Source organism: Physcomitrium patens, chromosome 3, assembly GCF_059467195.1.
Source record: "Physcomitrium patens ecotype Gransden chromosome 3, ASM5946719v1, whole genome shotgun sequence".
NCBI classification, from domain to species: Eukaryota; Viridiplantae; Streptophyta; class Bryopsida; order Funariales; family Funariaceae; genus Physcomitrium; species Physcomitrium patens.
In genome coordinates, this window is record NC_143412.1 from 10,536,549 (window position 1) to 10,555,268 (window position 18,720).

The 18,720-nt window shown below is 35.4% G+C and overlaps 2 protein-coding genes across 5 annotated transcripts; one reads left to right on the forward strand and one right to left on the reverse strand.

Annotated features, from left to right (window-relative positions):
• Nucleotides 1–12: 12 nt before the first annotated feature.
• LOC112279511 (uncharacterized) lies at nucleotides 13–4,884 on the reverse strand. Of its 4 annotated transcripts, XM_024514023.3 has the most exons (10): nucleotides 4,583–4,881; nucleotides 4,346–4,429; nucleotides 3,876–4,193; nucleotides 2,867–3,680; nucleotides 1,868–2,730; nucleotides 1,484–1,746; nucleotides 1,057–1,123; nucleotides 745–795; nucleotides 507–643; nucleotides 13–357 (listed from the first exon to the last, which is right to left on the reverse strand). In XM_024514023.3, exons 1-9 carry the CDS (start codon nucleotides 4,718–4,720, stop codon nucleotides 527–529), a joined length of 2,715 nt encoding a protein of 904 aa, XP_024369791.1. In that variant the 5' UTR covers nucleotides 4,721–4,881; the 3' UTR covers nucleotides 13–357; nucleotides 507–526. The 4 variants fall into 4 exon arrangements, 3 of the variants coding, with proteins under 3 accessions (XP_024369791.1, XP_090104851.1, XP_024369793.1); XM_090248725.1 differs by lacking the exon at nucleotides 4,583–4,881 and having other exon boundaries at nucleotides 3,876–4,209; nucleotides 4,346–4,421; XR_016502078.1 differs by lacking the exon at nucleotides 13–357 and having other exon boundaries at nucleotides 554–643; nucleotides 964–1,123; nucleotides 4,583–4,884.
• A 2,605-nt stretch (nucleotides 4,885–7,489) lies between these two features.
• LOC112280402 (ribulose bisphosphate carboxylase small subunit, chloroplastic-like) lies at nucleotides 7,490–8,649 on the forward strand. The gene is made up of 3 exons (XM_090248726.1): nucleotides 7,490–7,756; nucleotides 7,927–8,058; nucleotides 8,268–8,649. The coding sequence occupies exons 1-3, from the start codon at nucleotides 7,568–7,570 to the stop codon at nucleotides 8,499–8,501; spliced, it is 555 nt and encodes a 184-aa protein (XP_090104852.1). The 5' UTR covers nucleotides 7,490–7,567; the 3' UTR covers nucleotides 8,502–8,649.
• The last annotated feature ends 10,071 nt before the right edge of the window (nucleotides 8,650–18,720 follow it).

The window sequence follows — 18,720 nt, forward strand, 5'->3', positions numbered from 1 at the left end:
GTGAGAGTTGGCTTAAGCAGAAGAGGCATGATAGTGCTACACAGTTTGAATCTCTTAGCTGTCACACAATTCCAGTTCCATTTACAAAGTTGATCGCCCAAAATTGACATCTACAAGTAGATCCTGAAAAAAGAGAAAAAGAGAAAAAAAAACAAGAGAGCCCTATTGAGTCTGATGGGCAGGATTTGCGTCCAATATTGAGCCTGACTACTCTGTACATAGCAGCCTCCAGCAAAAGCCATCGAAGTGGGCATCTCCTTCCTACACCCCACTCTTCTATGGTTTCTAACACATCAAAAGTGCCACCACAATACGAGCTAATTCTGCAAATCACTCGCACCTTCTATGAACATAAATCTGCAGCCAATTTTCAAACAGCCAACCCCACAGTGAGAGCTTCTCATCATCAGTATCGACTCCCACAATCACGGTTCTTTCTAATGTGAAACATCAGCTAGCAGTCCACCGAACTTTAAGTTGGAGAATCTCAGGCTGATTCGACGAACCTCAAAATTTTTTCTGGGGCTCAAGACTTATGCCAAGAGTTCCCTCCAAGGCTTTTCCCTCGACAGAAGTCACTTCCACAAAGGCATTCAAAAGCTCGAAGTGGATGATCCTTGTCGTTGAAATCCAACCCATAGTCCTGAGACACGGAGAGGTATTAGCAACCCTACTGCTGGCGGCACACAAACAGCACAAGCTCTAACCCCTACAGAGAACGAAACCCAAAGAGCATTAACACACCCATATGAGCTCTTCATTTGCTGCTACATCTTTGCTGGTGAAAAATGCAAGCTGCACACACATGGAGTGGAGAAACATTATCAGGTTAGCGCACGGACGTTTTGAAAGACTTGTTCTAGTTATCAAGGACTAACGGTTAGTAAATTTTTATCGATTTTCTTTCAACCAGAACTCCGTGGTGTAAAGCATGCAAAGCGCATGACCAGTCCAAGGCTAGACCGTATCTGACTCGACTCATTCTCTTGGGCTCGAATACATATGCTTAGTACAAGTCATGAGGATGTCTTGGAAGCACAAGAAACCCAGAAGTACATGATAGTAGTGATGGTCTGGGCTCTCAATCTCAACAGGAACTTCAAGTAGGTTGGTATCGAAGCATCTGCGCAACCCACACGGAATTTATTTTAAGTCGTAGTGCTTTCACGACCTTACACCATTAAACGTAGCGATGACGACCTTTTCCTGATTTGGGAGGTGATCAGCTGAACGGCATCTGGAAAGGTACTCGCTACTGAAAACAATTTACGAGCAGTTCTTTCCTTCGTGATGGATTTATTAGGACTTATTGGAAACCATTTTGCAAGAAGTTTCTGGCACTCTATTCGGAAATGAAATATGACTTCAACAAACTTTGGAAACTTTTCATATGTGGCTCTCCAAGTGCGTCGGAGGATTCCATTGAAATCTGAAAAGGTGGATACATCACCATATCACCTCCTTTAGCGTGGATGGAGCTTACCCATGGTTGATGAAACGGGCGACATTCCCATAGCAAGTACCATCCAAACAAAGAGCTTCCTCATCCTTGAGGTATCGTTCGGAGCACCAATCCGCGTCCAGATTCAGGGAGAAGTGATGTTTGGCTGATCGGTGGCTCTCGTTGTTGCGAAACCACATCTCTGTGTTGGTCAGTATTTCTCCCACGTACTCGCATACAAACGTGCCAGCCGGTAGATAATCCAATGCTCGCACACCCCAGCCTTTTCCGCCAGTCCAGAAGACCTGACCCATCCCCGATTCAAGCTCGACTGGCATCTTGCAGCACAAAAACACAAAACAGATGCATACGCGACTCACATGAAAGCAAAACCATCTCGCAGCGTGGTGATGACCCACACTTCACCTGCAGTCTCGCGGTGATGCCTCGTTGCACGATCCGGTTCCCGCAAAGCTGTTTGCACCCACATTTCTCCCAACACTCCTTGATGAAGCGTCGTTGAGTGTGGCCTTTGCAAGGCTCGTCGCCCGTTCTCTCGACAGGACAAGTCCCTGGCAGGCAGAACGACAGAAAGCTCAAGTTCCTCTTCCGATCCAGCTCTTGCTTCAGAAAGTGGGGATACAGAAGCCCTTCCACTGTGTACGCGAACTCTCCGTCAGTCAGCCTCGCGCACTCGCAGGGAGTGAGCTTGTCGAGACAGTTGCCCACACAGCCACTGCACCTATCGTCCTCCCCGATCCTCGCCATGGATATACCCACATGCGCACTTTGGAACACCACGCTGCTCTTCGTGTAGAAGAATTCCTCCGGCAAGTCCTCCGCACCGAGAGCGCTAAGCGAGATGGGGACTCTTTCCTTCCCTCGGGAGATATCGTAACGATCGTGGCGATGGTCGGGCTTCCTTGCTGCTGCCCCATTTGGAGGATGCCCATCCAACTCGAGCAAATCTTTACTGATCAACATTCTCTTGCGTCCCTTATCCGACCCACAAACCCCCGAGCCAGAGCTTCCCGAAGATTTCACTCGTTGCTCTTCCGCCACTGCAAGGTGGGATAATTCTACAGGCTTCGCTTTCAAGTTGGACATGGCCGCTGAGCCGTAGTTTTTCTTGGCCCCTCCACCTGCTTTTCGTATAGCTTCATTCTTCATGAAGGTTGGCCGGCGGTTGTGCTGTTTAACCTCTGCTACCTTTGCTTCAGACTTTTCACATGTTTTCGAACAATTTCTAACGTCACGCCCGCCACGGTGAGGTGTATCGCGGCCAATTTCTGAAACAAAACAACTGCTGAAACCATCAGATGGAAACTTGAGGGATTCCAGCTTATGATGCACTCTTTGAGATTTTATGGTGCTGATCACAACTGGAGTGCGTTTATATTGAAAAAAACAATGTGAGAAGCATACCGGTAGAAGACTGCCCACAAGCCCTGCGGGCGCCTTGAGGCAGGCCATTCTTCGCCGAGAGAACATTAGTTGGGTTATCGGCAGCTTTGCTGGAAAAGTTCAATTCCACCTCGACTTTCACCATCGAATTTGTAAGCGTAGCAGTCTCCAGAACCTGGGTTGTCTCGTTCAATGGCACCACATTGTGCTCATCTTTCAGTTCCAAAGATGAGGAATCATACGAACGCACTGGCTCCGCATGTTGAGTCTCAGGGTTTTCCTTCAACCGCACTCGCTCGATTGGTTGGGAGTCTTCCACTCCCGACTGTGTGGGCAGAAGCGCCAGGATTAACGGCTTAGACTCCATCTCTTCGGTCTTAGATTGTTTGAATCTCTCCACTGGAGTTTGAAACGCCGGAAGAGCTAGAAGTAAGTTCGAGGTTGGGACTACCGACTGCAGGGGTTCAGGATTTAAGCATTGTGGTTCGCTTGTCACGGGAATCATCGACCGATACTCCTCGAGATTGTCACGATCCACCATCTTGGTGCTTCTGTGCAGCACTGGTGATTGCGGTTCCAATTTTATCTTTGAAGCATCGAAGCGAAGGATTCGTGAAGAGCGGGGCTTCTCTAACGTGCCCCCTGTTAGACCTGATTTTTTAGGTACCGCATTCGGAGTATTCAGGTTTGCAGTCGGAGTGGGCTGAGCCCTGTCTGCTTTTGTGATCACTTGGAAACAATCCGCCTCGGTCTGGGTCTGCTTGTTCTCAACAATCACTTGACGCACAGATTGTTTGATCAATCGTCGCAATCCTCCACTCTGAGGGTCTTGGCACTGCGCATTAAACATCTTCGTCGACTAATCATAATTCAACCTCTCTTTTTTTGCAAATTCCGATTTCCTGGCTCACGAATGTATCACGAAATTTTCAATGCGGAAGAAAGAGAAAAGTAGACAATGCAACAAGTTGAATAGAACTCATGCCAAATTTGCTGGAAATTTTGCAATCTCCGTGGCGTTCCGCATTACCGGTACTCTAGATGTTGAAGCCTCCCGAGCTAGTTTTCCAGGCCCAGAAAACAGGACAATCGAAGCTTTCCGTTTCCCAACTTGATCACTTGTGTCTGATGATCCACGTCTGCATCGGCGGAAGTGTTCGTGAGAGTTTAATGGATCGTCGGCCTCGTGGTCACTGTCGCCGCTTGGGAAATGTGCGGGCTCCAACTTCGAGGACATCACGCGAACCGCCGGGCCCTTCTTCTTCTTCGTCTCCTCCCTCTTTTTCTTGTTCTCCTTGGGAATCGCGTCCTTTCTACCACGCGAGCAGCCTGGATTCTGCTCCTTCTCCTAATCCATGACATCACTAATGGAGCCTTCAAAAATTGTCCTCACAATCCAGTCAAATACTGAAGGAAGAACATCAGACGATCGACACAAAATACCGACACAATCTCACCATTAACAACAACAACATCAACAACAATGTAAGCAAAACGCACCACTGCTTCCTGCTGCTGGAAAATCATGTCCGCTAGTAGCCGATACCCGTCAGCCTCAATGTGCTCCCATTTCCCGTCATAAGCCTGCAGCAGTGTATGTTAATTCCACAAAAAGCATGAAATAACAGCAAAAGACACAATCGATCTACACCCAAGCCCGCATTGTCCCCCATTCCCCCTCCTCTGACAACCTTCACCCACCCATCCACGAGCCCCACAAATTGAGATTCTACAAACCTCGATCAGCTTCAACAGGATCGGCATCACGATCGACGAAGGCAACTGCAGCTCCTTCTTCATCGCCTCCACGGCCCTGCTCACACGATATGCTGCTCTCTCCAAATCCTCCTCCTCCTCCAAATCCTCTTCCTTCATAGCTCAACCCAATTACCTCCAAAGTCAGTTTTCTCTTACTCAATAAAACAAGAATTTCGCAACTACGAGGGTCGCTTCACAGATTTGCTAACTGCAGGAGCGGAACTGATTTCTCATTTGACAGCAAAGTTGAAGGATCGAAGAGAAGCAAATCGAGATAGTCCCAAACACAGTGAGTGAGGACTTGGATGGATGATATATTGTAGATGAATGACAAATGGGTGGTGGCGGATGGGTGGGGTCAACGACGGCGTCATGAATGCTGCTCGTTCCACACCCTCTGCTTGTTCCCATCCCCGCTCGCTGCCGTTCCCTATCCCAGATGCTCGCTATGAGTGACTGGGACGGGGACAGGTTCCCAATGCCCATGATTTGATTCTGCCCTGCTGAGTTCTTATTAATTATTTCCACATTTAGTATTTGACATCATTTTCACTCAAGGGAAGGTACGTGATTAACATTTATTTATAAATATAATTATAAGAAAAAATTGAACCAAGCATCATGCTGATTCTTTTTAGTTTATTTTATTTTTTCATTTAGGTTCTATTCATAATTTGAGTTATTATATTTGGTTTTTTCCAACATGTTTTTTTTAGAATTTTATAACTTTTTTCAGAAATGCGGAAGAAGCCTTTGATTAGGCTTAGAAGTAACATCTGAAGAATGTTAATGATGCATAACAGTACACAATGTAATCAAATTTTAAACAATTTATTATTTTTTATATATTAATAATACAAAATAAAATAAACACACATGATGGAGAAAATAAATAAATAAATAAATATCTCTAGATTTATTTTTCCAGTATTGGATCAGATACCAATAAGAACCAACCACATTCATCATGATTATCATATTCTTCATCACGGGTAGGTTAATTTTGTAAAAAAATGGGTCTATTTAACATTCTTCTATTATTAAGACGAAAAGTAAAAATTATCAAAAGCACAATTTATGAAAAAAGAAAATTCATAACTTTATAAAATAGTAAAAAGATAGAAATACAAATTATAACTAGATGAATCCTTTGGTTTTTTTTGTCTATATTGAACTCCTAAATTTTGTGTTTATTCAAAATAATTCCCATAAAAAATTAATAAAAGATTGCTAGTTATGATTTCATTATAATTGGTTTAGAAATATATATATATTTTTAAAATTTTCATTACAATTTCTATAAGATATTGTAACAAAAACACTTGTTTGTAGACTTTATCATAGCAACATATTTACTTACACATTTATTATACAAGTAGGTTGTTAACAATATATTTTGTATACCAACTTTGGATTACAATGAATATTTCATTTTTGAACGAAATTGGAGTAAATTATTATCATTTTTTTTAATACAATAACCATACTGTATAGATACAATTAGGACTACTTTGATTAACAAAATTCATTTTTTTTTCATCAATTGGCTTAAAAAAGAAAATTAGTACCTGTTTGATTTATTTTGACCATTCAAATTCTATAATTATTTTTTCGGAATTTCAGAAGTAAAGTGTTTCTTTTTGAGGAAGTATATTAATCTTGTTTTATCATCAAATAATTCATATCTTGTAAGATACATATAAAACTAAAATATTACTTTACAATTAGATAATAAATTTTTTAAATAATTTTAATTTGATTGTCAATACATATTTTGAAGTCTTCATTTTCTTCTCTTAAGATTATTTCATAAAATAAAAATTCAACACGATCTTAAAACTGATTTATTGTTAAAAAGAAAACTGGTCCATAAAATTTTCTTAAAAATCATTACTATTTTCTTAAAAAAGAAGAAAAAATCATTACTATTTAGAAACTCAATGCTTTTCATATAAAGGTCATAGACAAATGCGTTTATACTTCTAGAGAAATTACTAGGTTTTTTTTAATTTATTTTTTAGTTCACATATACTAAGATTCAATAATCAAATCTCACTTGCACCCTTCTTCTTTATTTATTTATTTATTTTTTGTCTATTTGTATCTGACAGTTGACGTCAACTCTTCAGGTTTATACTTATTCTTACCTGTCTTTGAACTCATTAAAATAAAGAAAAATAAAAATAAAAATGGGATTCAATACTTGTGGTTGATAATCCAACCCACACTGAAACAAAGCTCCTCAAATGCAACTCTACCACCGAAATGTAGGAGCTATAATGTGATCACATAATCAGTGCCAATACAAGATCACACACCAATATGGGATTGCCTAACGCAAAAACGTGAATAAATAAAACAAAGCCAATCAATGAAACAAGGCAAAAGGGTGTTCCCAGAAGGATCTCAACTAAGAACCGCTCAGGGGCGTGTTTCTCAACAGGGTGACGGTGTGAGGGCAATGACAGGAAAAAAAAAAAAAAAAAAAAGAAAAAAAAAGAAGAAGGATTCAAGCAAAAACAGAGCGTCTATATTTCATTAACTAAACCAGCTAAATGGAAAAGTTCAATAAATCAGTTCTGTGGACAAAACACTAGTCTCCTAAGTTCGGGGGTGCTTTTTCTGACAAGACGAGGCGAGCTGTTGGGATCCACTGTGGGACTTATCATCTCCGAGAGTCCGTTTTCTGGTCAATGAGTTCTCTGCCACAAAAAAGCAGAAAAAAAGGGACATGACCAGGATAATTCTGAATTGTGGTGAGGAAGGCTCACGAAGGAATCGGAAAGATAGGAGGATGGTCCGGAGGCATGCTTCCGAACCATGTCTCCGCATTCCCTTGCGGTACATAATCACTTCAGTTTCCGCTCGACGTTATCTTAGTGATATCCATTGCACGCAGTGCCTGCCCATCGGCTCTCGCTCGTGCTCTCCAGTGCGCTCTCCAAGTTTAGGGAGTCCGTAGCAATGGCGTCTGCAGTGGCATCGACGGTTGTGGCCCCAGTTGCCTTGGGTGGAGCCTCGTCCTGTGTGGGTGCCCCCTCTGAATCCTCCTCTGTGAAGGCCTTCTCTGGTCTGAAGTCGGCGACCTTGTTCTCTGGCAAGACCCAGAAGTTGAGCTCCGTCCAGAATGGCAGCCGCGTGCAATGCATGCAGGTATACCAATCTCATCCTGAGCTTGTGTTTATCTTCGGTCTCCACCTCTGATTGTATGCTCAATCGGGGTTATAACTGCACAACAGTGCTGTTTCTAATGTTTGTGGGTGGAAAAGATGAGGGATTGTAATCTAAACTTTCTCTTGATCGGAAAATCGGCACATGTGTAGGTGTGGAACCCGATCGGGCAGCCCAAGTTCGAGACCTTCTCGTACTTGCCCCCTTTGACCGATGACCAGATCGCCAAGCAGGTGGACTACATGATCCAGCAGAACCTGATTCCCTGCATCGAATTCGACACTGTAAGTGCATGCTCTACTTACCCGCCATGTGCAAGGTCTATTCTTTACAATAGATCATCGAGCATGGGCTCTTCCCTAGATTGACTCTGCCATGATAAAAATTATCCCCATGCCCTCAGCACAAACTCGGCAGCTCGTGTTTCGGAGAAGAGTGAGTTAACAACACGGAGAGTCTTGCTAATGTGTGGCGCATTGGTGTGTTGGGTCAGGTTGGATCCGTGAGCCGCACCAACTTCTCCGGCGCGGGTTCCTCGGGTTACTACGATGGGCGCTACTGGACCATGTGGAAGCTGCCCATGTTCGGGTGCACCGACTCTTCGCAGGTGCTGAGGGAGATCCAGGAGTGCAAGTCGCAGTTCCCCAGCTGCTGGGTCCGCGTCTTGGGCTTCGACAGCAAGAAGCAGGTCCAGATCTGCGGGTTCTTGGTCTCCAGGCCCAACTAGATTAATTGGCCGGTGGCCTAGGTAGCACTTGGTTCTTTTCAGTAGCGACAAGGTAGTCGTGTTTATGTCTAACTAGTCGCAATGTTGAGGAGGCTTGTACAGCGACTTGTTTAATCCAAAGAATCCCAGGGGCAACATCTTGACATCACATGCTTCTGCAACCACGAATGCTGTCAGTCAGTCTGTTAGCCACGCGACTTAGGAAGAGTTGGATGTATCGTTCAAGCGATCTGTAGATTGCGGAAACCCGAGTGGCACCAAAGCCTGGGGCTGCTGCTGTAGCAAAGCAGCGATGCCCTATTTCGTCACAACACTCTTCACACAACTCACACGACACAAACTGTGAAGTGAGCTTTGAGTTATCCCTGCACAGAACACTTGCCAAAAGCATTGGTACAGCAGCTCTATGCGTAAACAGTGTGACGATTTATTTACGGTGACTGTCATGACTCGATCGCAGAGGATGGTTGTATACCGCTTCTGGTCAGCACTCCGTAGCAACTCCATATCAGCATCTAGGTCCGTATGGAGCAGCGCATGAGAAGCTCATGAGAAACTGTGTCGCAGCGTGTTCATTGTCTTCACAAATCAACAAATCAGAAGTGCAAGAACTGAAATTGGAGAAAGTATCCAGCGAACCCACGTTTATCCCATTCGCAGAACTCGTACAGTCCAGTGACAAGACCCCCAACAACAAATGCCACAAACAACGTCTATGGTAAACTTCGAAGACCGTGGTCGCTCCAAAGCGGGGACTGACTGCCTGTTCTTCAGGAGGTTGTCTGCTTCGACTTGTCTCCCCGTGGTTTTGTACACAACGGTTATTTCAAAGTTGTAGAGGTGATGAATTTGCAACAGGAGGAGCCAGTTTCTACCTGCATTGTGAATCAATTATCTAGAGTGAGAGTCTTGCTCCCTCCCTCTTCCTGGTATTATTTTCTGTTAAGTAACTCAATGTTGACAAACGGCTCCAATTGGAAGAAGCAGGTCTAAATTTGCGGGTTCTTGGTCTCCTAGCGCATCTAGATTTATTTGCCAGCTCATGAATGGTGGCTTGGGTAGCAGTTGGTTCTTTTTAGTAGCGACTAGATAGTCGTTTTTATATCTAATTAGTCGCAGTGTTTAGGAGGCTTGTGCAGCGAATTGTTTAATCCCAGTGATCCCACGGGCATCATTATGATATCTTCATATACTTCTGCATCCACGAATGTTCTCAGTCAGTTTGTTAGCCACTCTACTTAGGAAGTGGTCGTATCGTTCAAGCGACCGGTAAATTATGGGAGCCAGGAGGTTTCCTCCAACACATAGCAGACAACAGAAGATCCAACAGTTGATTATCTTTTCTTTGCTTCGCTTTCGTCTATCACCTTTCAATTGACCACTGTGCGACGATGTAGAATTACACAAGTTGCACTCGATTTTCCCACTGTTAGGTTTCGATGCAGCTGAAATTCTCTGATTCGTGACTGTACATCTGCATTTGACAGGTCCAAGTTAATTTTCTAAGCTTTAATGACAGTTAGCAATTGATAATTGTTCAATTCCGATGTCTTACATTTTGCACCACTCACGACTTATCTGACACTGTCTGGCTCACATTTCAGTGTCAACTAGACGCATTTCTAGCAACCGTTCAAATTCACTAAGAACACCAACTCTTCACGAAAAAGACACCTCCACAATTTACGCAACCGCCCGCGCAAATTGTGGAGGTGTCTAGCTTGTTGCTTGCCCATGAATAGATCCGCCCGCCCGCGCACCCGCCTGCCCGAGGTGAGGCTAGGTAAACGCCTGAGCGAACCAGCTTAGAGCTGCAGCCTGCGTTTTCTGAATCCTGGCAAACCATCGCGTCGTCGATGTCCAATGGCACTTCGCAAATACCTCGACCCCGATGCCGAGGGTGGAGCCAAAAGTGGCGGTAGAGATCTGCGCGCCTTGATGTGTGCCTGCAACGCTGAAATGGCCGCTGCATTACCACCGCTCACAAGCAGAAGCTAGATGCTCTATTCATGGGGAAGTGTTTGTTGCCCAACTGCATGCATGCACTGCAATGTGCTTTTGTGAACGTGCTGCCAAATGGATTTGAAGGATTGGTGGACATGGTGTTCACCGCAAGAGTAGCGATCCGAGGTGAATGGAGAGCCACTGAGTTTGAGGTTCTGGGATCCTTACTCTCTTGTCCATCCTGCGGTGGTGCCAGTGGGGACAAAACTTCATGCGGCTTTCCATCCACTGCCTGTGTTCTTCGTGAACTTCAGCAACCAAAGCATTTGTGGCCGGAGAGGAACAGGTGTTGAGCTCGTATCATCGTAATATGTTTCATCTTCGATGAGTTTATTTTGTGCAATCATAGATTATATTTTTATGTGCTTGCTCTTGCCCGGGCCCCCAAAATTTAAATTTTATTCCGTGGAGAGCAGAGAACAAGGCGGACTTGGGCGAGACTAAGTAATAAGGGCAAAGGCTAAGGGCACTAAGATGAGGGGTCAAAACATTAATAGAACATATCTTGCTTATCTCGTAGGTGGTTGGGTTTACACTTGAGACTTGCCTACATCTACAAGAATCCTGATCCACTACCACCAACCATCTTGCTGCTAACCTTGGGTCAAAATCTTTATCATTAATATTAATATGAATATTAGCGCAGCTCACTGCATGTTTGCTGCCCATTAAGAATGGGCAAGCAACAAGCTAGACAAAAAGTAGATTGGTATCACGGATGAATAAAATCCATGTGCAAGGATGAAGCAAGGTATGAATTGGGCACCTATCCCTTAAAATTGAGCATTTGTAGATGCTAAAGTGAATAATGTAATCTATTAAACCTTATTATAAAATCAACACATTAACTTGCATTAGTAATAATACCAATATATGATAATTACTAAATGTGCAATTGATATTCTAAATGAAAATAGACTTAATTTCAGTGACAAATTTGTTTCATTTAATATTGATTTTGAAGTTGGAACAAGATTATAGGCACTTTTTGTGCGACTTTGTTTGTTCATTATTAATTTAAATTAACTCAACTTTTCTTTTTATCCATTTTTTCCCATTTAAGCATATTATTGTTTTAAAATAAGTATCTTATGTAAGTATGATTTCTAACACATAATGACTTGGTTTTTAAATAATCATATTAAAGAAAACACCTTATTAACCTGTTTAGATTTTATTATAAAAATTTGAAAATAAATAAAAGTTGTATAAAAGTAATATTTAAATTTTAAGACATATAAAAATTTTAATCAAAAATAATAATAGCATCTAAAAGCTTAAATATACTATATTGTATTTTTTTTGAATTTAACCCACATAATAAGCTAGTAGAAACGTTTTTTAAATTTTTAAAATCAACTAAAGATACAATGAGATTTTTTGAAGTTGTAAAGTATAATATGTAAAATACTAATGAGGTGTACAAAATTTTAATAGACATAGATAAGAAAAATATGTTGTAATTTTCTAAATATTGTTCTTTTGTGATTCTTGTATATTTTAGATATTTAGTACAATTAAAAAAAGTCAAATTTTAAAAAATGAAATAAAAGAATCATTGTAAGATGTGTGTATAGTATATGAAATAAAAATTATAATATACAAATAAAGATAATTAACAAGATTCATAAAAAATATTTTTAGTTTTTAATTTATATATTATTTTAATTATACTTGATTTTTTTTAAAATAATAATTTAATTATAATAGAAAAGACTTTTTTTCATAATATTTTTTAACAATCCATTAATGCCTTTAATATAAAGATTTTTTTATTTTGATAGGATATACAATGCATTATTTTGGATTAAGACTAATTTTTTTTTGGAATTTAATTAGAAGAGCATAGTTCTAATAAAAAGATATTGGATTATATCAAAAAAACTAATATTACATAATTTGTTCCAAAAATTAAGTATGTGCTATCAAAAAGTCAAACTAAATATTTTTCATAAGTAATTTGTGTTGATATGTTATTATTTATTTTAGAATATAAAAATTAAGTTGAAATCCTTATAATGATAATATTTCTTAAGTTATGTGATACAACAATTATGATTTATTTATCAAGTATTATAATGCACCATAATTTGTATAAACGACTAATATAATATGTAATTTCAAATATTTTCAATAATATATTATTATAGATATATATATATTGAAACTAATAGTTACTATGTTAAAAATAATTGAATGGAAGCAATTAAAAGTATATAAATTTGATAATATTATGTAAAAAAGCTTTTTAGGAGCTTCATAGATTTGGATTTGACTTTATAAGTATTTGTAGGTAATTAATAGGTTGAAAGCTTGGCCAACAAGTTGGCCATGTAGCACACATATTATAATTTTTTTTTATAAGTTACATATGTCTTCTACAATTTGGACATGTGTTGAGTGACCTATAGGTTATTGCTATGTAATTTCTTAGTTAGATAGTATATATAGAAGTAAGAGTGAGGCCTTTATCACTCTTGTAAATGCCTTTCTTGTTTTTAGCCTTGTTTCAAGTATATCTATACTTCTTGTGTTTAATAGTAGCTATTCTAGTTTCAATATTATAACTAACTTTCATTGAATATTTAGTCTTTTTTAGTGACACAAGAGTGTATTGATTCTTTGATTGATTTTTGATTCATGTCCTTGTCAAATTAACAAGAGTATACTTACAATATCAAAGATTTTTCTTTTCTTGATAAGAAAATGAATTACTTCTTTTTATTGATAATACTTAAGCATATAGAGAAATTTTAAATTATCTACTTTTAATTTTTTTTTTTTTTTAGAATTTTCTTTGCTTTTGTTTTTTTTCTTTTTTTATTTATCACAAGTAATATTTTGTATCTTTATTTCTATTATTTTATTATGAAAATAATCATTAAAATAAAAAATAAAATAATATAAATATAGGAATAAATAAAAAAAGTTAATACTTGCAATACATCTACTTAATTCACTACTACAAGAAACATAAAGATTGGTTGGAAGAAAAGATACAAAAATGATTGAAGTTGTTTTATCATCTATATTAAATCATATTACTTTTTTTTATGATAAAACATTATTTAAACATCACAATATGTATTAGAGAACTAAAAAATGCCTTGTTTTAAAATTTTAATGGTACATGATCAAAGTTTTGAAAATATATCACGTAAATACAATTGGTGATTAAGCTTCAATCTCAAAGTTATCTAACTTAATAATTACAAGTCAAGTTAATTAAAATATTACATTTAAGTTCAATTTTGTTATGATTTTTATCTTTTTTTGAACAATATGATCTAATATTGAATAATATAGAGGTTTTTTATGTGGAATATAAATCCATGTATGAAAAAAATATTAAAATTTATATTGCAACTAATAAGATTCTTATTTTAAATCAATGAAATTGTTAAATATCATTAAATGCTTTAGAATTTTTACAACTTGCAACTAATATTAAGTGAGTTGATGATGCACTCATCAATCAATTTTTTTATGGATTGCAACATGAGATAAAGAAATTGATGCTAAATTTATATAATCTTCATACATTGGATCTAATAATTAATTTTGTTGTAAAATGTGGCAATATATTTTTTAAATTTTTAATCTAAGAACTATACAAGTATGCCTCAATGTCTTTATAATTTAGTGGCAATACAAATGTCTTGTTAAAACATACATTTGGAAGTAAAGGAGATGCAAATTAATGTAGTATGTTTTAAACTTCTCAATGAGCAAAAAAATATTCAACATTGTCAAGAAAGATTGTGCTTATATTATAAGAAACTTAAGTACAATACTCAATATTATCTAAAGAAGTGACATAACCACAAAGTAAAGAGCATGGTTGTCAAAGTTGACAATATGTTGAAAAATGAATTTGTCTAACTATAATTTAGATTGAGCAGCTAGAATATTTTGTAATACCTAGTGAAGGTCTTATTATTTCTTTAAAATCCTTATATTTATTCTTAATAGATGTTTGTTTAGGACCTAAAAATTAAAATTCCTTTTTCTTATTAGATTTTTAAGCTTAATTAATTAATTATTTTTTATTTTTATTTTTGAAATGAATACTTTATTAAAATATATAAAATATTTTTATTGAAGAAAATTAAGTCCATACATATAGAAGTCATAAATTTTTGTTTTTCTTTTGTTTTGTTTTTTTTTTTATTTATTTATTTATTTTTTTTATTTTGAAGATATTTTAATAAAATTATTCTTATAAATAAAGCAACTAATGGTCAAACTAGATTAATAATATATAAAATTATAAAAACTCCTTCTTATATAGTTATTTTAAATTTATTGTACTTAAAAAATTATGACTTTTATAAAGCTTGGATTCTTTATAATCTTAATTTTTTTTGTAGTACAACTAAGACTATAGACTTTTTTTTAATATTTTTCTTATTATAATTACCAATTACAACTACGATTATTTTTAAATTATATAGCTATATTAATTCATAAAAATATAAATAATCTATTTTACATTGAAATTTATCTATCTTTTACATATTTTGGATCTTTTTCACTGTATCATTTTTTCTAAGTAGCCTCTTTTGACTTCCATGCTAATTTTATTTTTATTAAAAGTTGCATCAGTAATTATTCTATTTGATAGTCTTCTCATCCTTCAAAGAAGAAGTCTTGGTCTTGATAAGAATGAAACTTTTTTTATCTTCATCACATCCTTGAGCTAATTCTTCTAATGTGATACTATTATAAAGAATGTCAAATTATCATTCAAAGATAGAGAGAGGCTTGAATTTCTTAATTCTATTCTATTTTCAATACAACCTCCCTGTAATCTTTTAAATGTTTTTTTTTTTTTTTTTTTTTTTTTTTTTTTTTTTCTGTATTGGAATTCTCTCCTTTCAATAATAATACTTTAAATCTCTATTATAGTTCTTATTGTGTGTTAATATTAACAAAGTGGAGAATTTAGAAGAAGATTTTTATCAGATCTTTAATTAATTTCTTAAATTTTTTTTATGCATTAACTATATTCTTCACAAAATTAGTTGTGGTCTTTATTATAGGATTTATTGATATAAGTTCTAAGTGATTTATGGTCTAATCTCAAAGTTACACTTTAGTAATTAACTTTGGATTGATAATATAAAAAATACTTACTTCTTCAATTAAAATTGCATGTGCACTAATGAAAGTGGCTTAAAAGTTGGATTGTTAATCCATATAGTAGATTTTATGCATTGATGTTCTCTTTCTTCTTTAAATTATACATGTGCATTACAAATGAGAGGTTAGTCAAATTTGGATTGCTTTAGATTGTATCTTTAATTTTAAGAGGCACTTCTCTTAATGCAAATTTGCCAATCATATTATCTTTCAAAACCACAAAGGCATCTTTTAAAAATGACCACATCCTTATGCAATTAAGTCTTCATGTAATATTTTCTTCTTTGCATTGTTATTTGAATTAGTATTAAGGACAAAAACTTGATAAAAGTAAATAAATAAGTGAGACTTTTTCAAAGAAGTATAACAAAATAGAAATAAAGAAGTACATTTATTAAAAAGAAACTTGAATGGATATTGCCAAAAGATAAAAAAATTAGAGACTTCTTGAAATTAGAGTAGAAGTCAGCAAAGAATTGACAAGAGTGAAGAAAGCTTCATTCTTACCTCTATATATACTATTTACCTAGGAGCTAGAAGGCAATGTTCTATAAGACCTTCAAAATATATTGATTTTATACAATGCATATCTTAACTTGCAAAGCAAGTTTTCTATATGGATACTATATAGTTAACTTATTCTACAAGCTATCAACATATATGGTATATAACTAATTTGTTGATCAAGTTTTTAACCTACCAATAAACCATAAAGACATGTAAAATCAAAGCAGCTTCTATGAAGCTTCTAAGAAGCTTTTCAAGAAGATATTATGAAATTAATCTATTTTTATCTACTTCTATCTATTCATATAATATAAATAATAATTACAATAAATATATATCCATGAAATTATTCCCTTTTTTAGAGACGAATTCCACAAGGAGCAATGATTACATGTTGAAGAAGTCTAAGATATGGTAAATTGCAATTTCCAGGTGCTTTGATTTTTTTTTTTTATTAAGGTAGTTCATAGGTCCTCTCACCCATCAATAATGTCCCATTCCAAGGCAAGAAGATCATCTTATTATTTGATCATTGTTGAGACCTTTGTAACTTCTTTCAAACAAAATATTTGTATCACTATCAAGAGTTGTCTCTACCTCCAATAAAAACACCAAACATTGAAATTCTTTTCTCAGGTTGTAATATCAAATGTGTTGTATCTCGCCATTTATTTAAAGAAGAATATATTACTTTTGAAGCATATAATATTACAAATTGATTTATTATTACAAAATATAGATCTTCTTTGTTGCAACACAAATTGCATCATTTTTTTATACATAGATCAAAATTCCACTGAGAGAGATTTCAAATTATCTAATAGTAGATTACATTAGTCAAGAAAAGATAAAAACTATGATTATGCAGAACCAAAAAGTAACATTCCAATAAACCTTATTTGTGATCTTAAAGTTGTATAGCTTTGGAGTTTAAGTTCAATTGCTAGTTGTACTTGATTGATAAATCCATGAAACTTTAATCTTGTACCATTGAATTTCTTAGATTAAGAAATTCTTGATTTTTTAGGACTTGAAAGATATTCCATGATAAAAAAAGAGATAAGATTTAATACAAATGTTGAAGCAGCTTCAATCATCTCTATATCTCTACTTTCTATCATTCTTGTTCCTCCTTGTGGAGATAAATTGAGTTGATACATTGCAAGCATTAACTTCCTCAATTATTTTTGAATTTGTGCCATTACACTCTTCAATTCAACAAGCTCTACCATAATAACACTTAAAAGAAAAGAGATATCTAATATCATTTAAAATAAGTAAAAAAAAAAGAACTTAAAAATAAAAAAAAAATACTAAAAAAAATATCAATTTAAACGAGGATAATTTACAACTTCTAATATGCTTATGTCTTATCTAGAAAAAAAAATAATCTATTCTTAATCATGAAAAGACAAAGCTTTGATATTGTAAGTATACTCTTGTCAATTTATTAAAGACAAGAATTTGATGAAAGCAAATAAACAAGTGAAACTTGCTCAAAGAAGTATAACAAAATAAAAATAAAGAAGTATATATATTGAAAAGAAATTGAAATTGCTATTGCAAAAAAATAAGAAAACTAGAGACTTCTTAAAACTAGACTAGAAGCAAGAAAAAAGTTGATAAGAGTGAAAAATGCTTCATTTTTGCCTTTAAATATACTATCTATCTAGAAGCTATGTGATAACGTTCTATAGGACCTCCAAAATATGTTAATTTTGTACAACATGTTGTATTATGTGTGTTCTTGCTTAAAAATGAACCAAGCACCTACCTGTAAAAAGTAAGTAGAAATGCAACAACAATCCTATCCAGTCTAATAGAATCTTAAATAAACTTTAAATAAGCTTTAATAATCTTAATTTAATTTTGACCACTCTAAAATAAATTTAAAAGTAGTTATAAAAGAAACATAAAGAAGTCTCAAATTAATCTCAAAGAAAAATAATAATAAATCTTAAAGAAATATAAAAATAAATCTTTCAAAAAATAAAAATAATCTTAAAGAAATATTAGAAATAGAAATCTTAAAAAAGAATCCTAAAGAAATATTAAAAATAAAAGCCTTAATTAAATCTTGATCAACTTTTAAGTCAAATCTTATTTAAAATCTTAATTGAATCTTAACCAAATCTTAGGTCAAATTTTAATAAAATCCTAATAAAATCTTAAATCCTAGAAATTTTTTAGATAAATCCTAATCAATTTCTAATCAAGTTCTAAACCAAATTCCATGCAAATCTTAATCCTAACTAAATCCTACACCAAATCCTAAATCTTATCCAAACCATTGATAAATCCTAAACCAAATCCTACAACAAAATGGAACTTCAACAACTAATAATCAAATTATTAATATTAATTCAAAATTTGTATTCTTTTTAATAACTTAGTTGAGAACAAGCATAAGAAGAATGAAATTGATCACACATACTAATTGAAAAAAATACAAGATAATCCAATCGGATATTGAGAGATCTCCTATTCCAACTTGAATGTTGAACTTCTAGCACCAATATTTCCTTCTTAAATTATTGAATTGCTTTTAAATCTCACCTAAACATTG

Coding starts and splice junctions, on each gene's coding strand:
- LOC112280402 (XM_090248726.1), top strand. CDS start 7,568: ATGGCGTCTGCAGTGGCATCGACGGTTGTGGCCCCAGTTGCCTTGGGT. Junction 7,757..7,926: donor GCCGCGTGCAATGCATGCAG/GTATACCAATCT, acceptor GCACATGTGTAG/GTGTGGAACCCGATCGGGCA. Junction 8,059..8,267: donor CCTGCATCGAATTCGACACT/GTAAGTGCATGC, acceptor GTGTTGGGTCAG/GTTGGATCCGTGAGCCGCAC.
- LOC112279511 (XM_024514023.3), bottom strand. CDS start 4,720: ATGAAGGAAGAGGATTTGGAGGAGGAGGAGGATTTGGAGAGAGCAGCA. Junction 4,194..4,345: donor TCCAGCAGCAGGAAGCAGTG/GTGCGTTTTGCT, acceptor GTCATGGATTAG/GAGAAGGAGCAGAATCCAGG. Junction 3,681..3,875: donor CTTCAACATCTAGAGTACCG/GTAATGCGGAAC, acceptor TTTAATGCGCAG/TGCCAAGACCCTCAGAGTGG.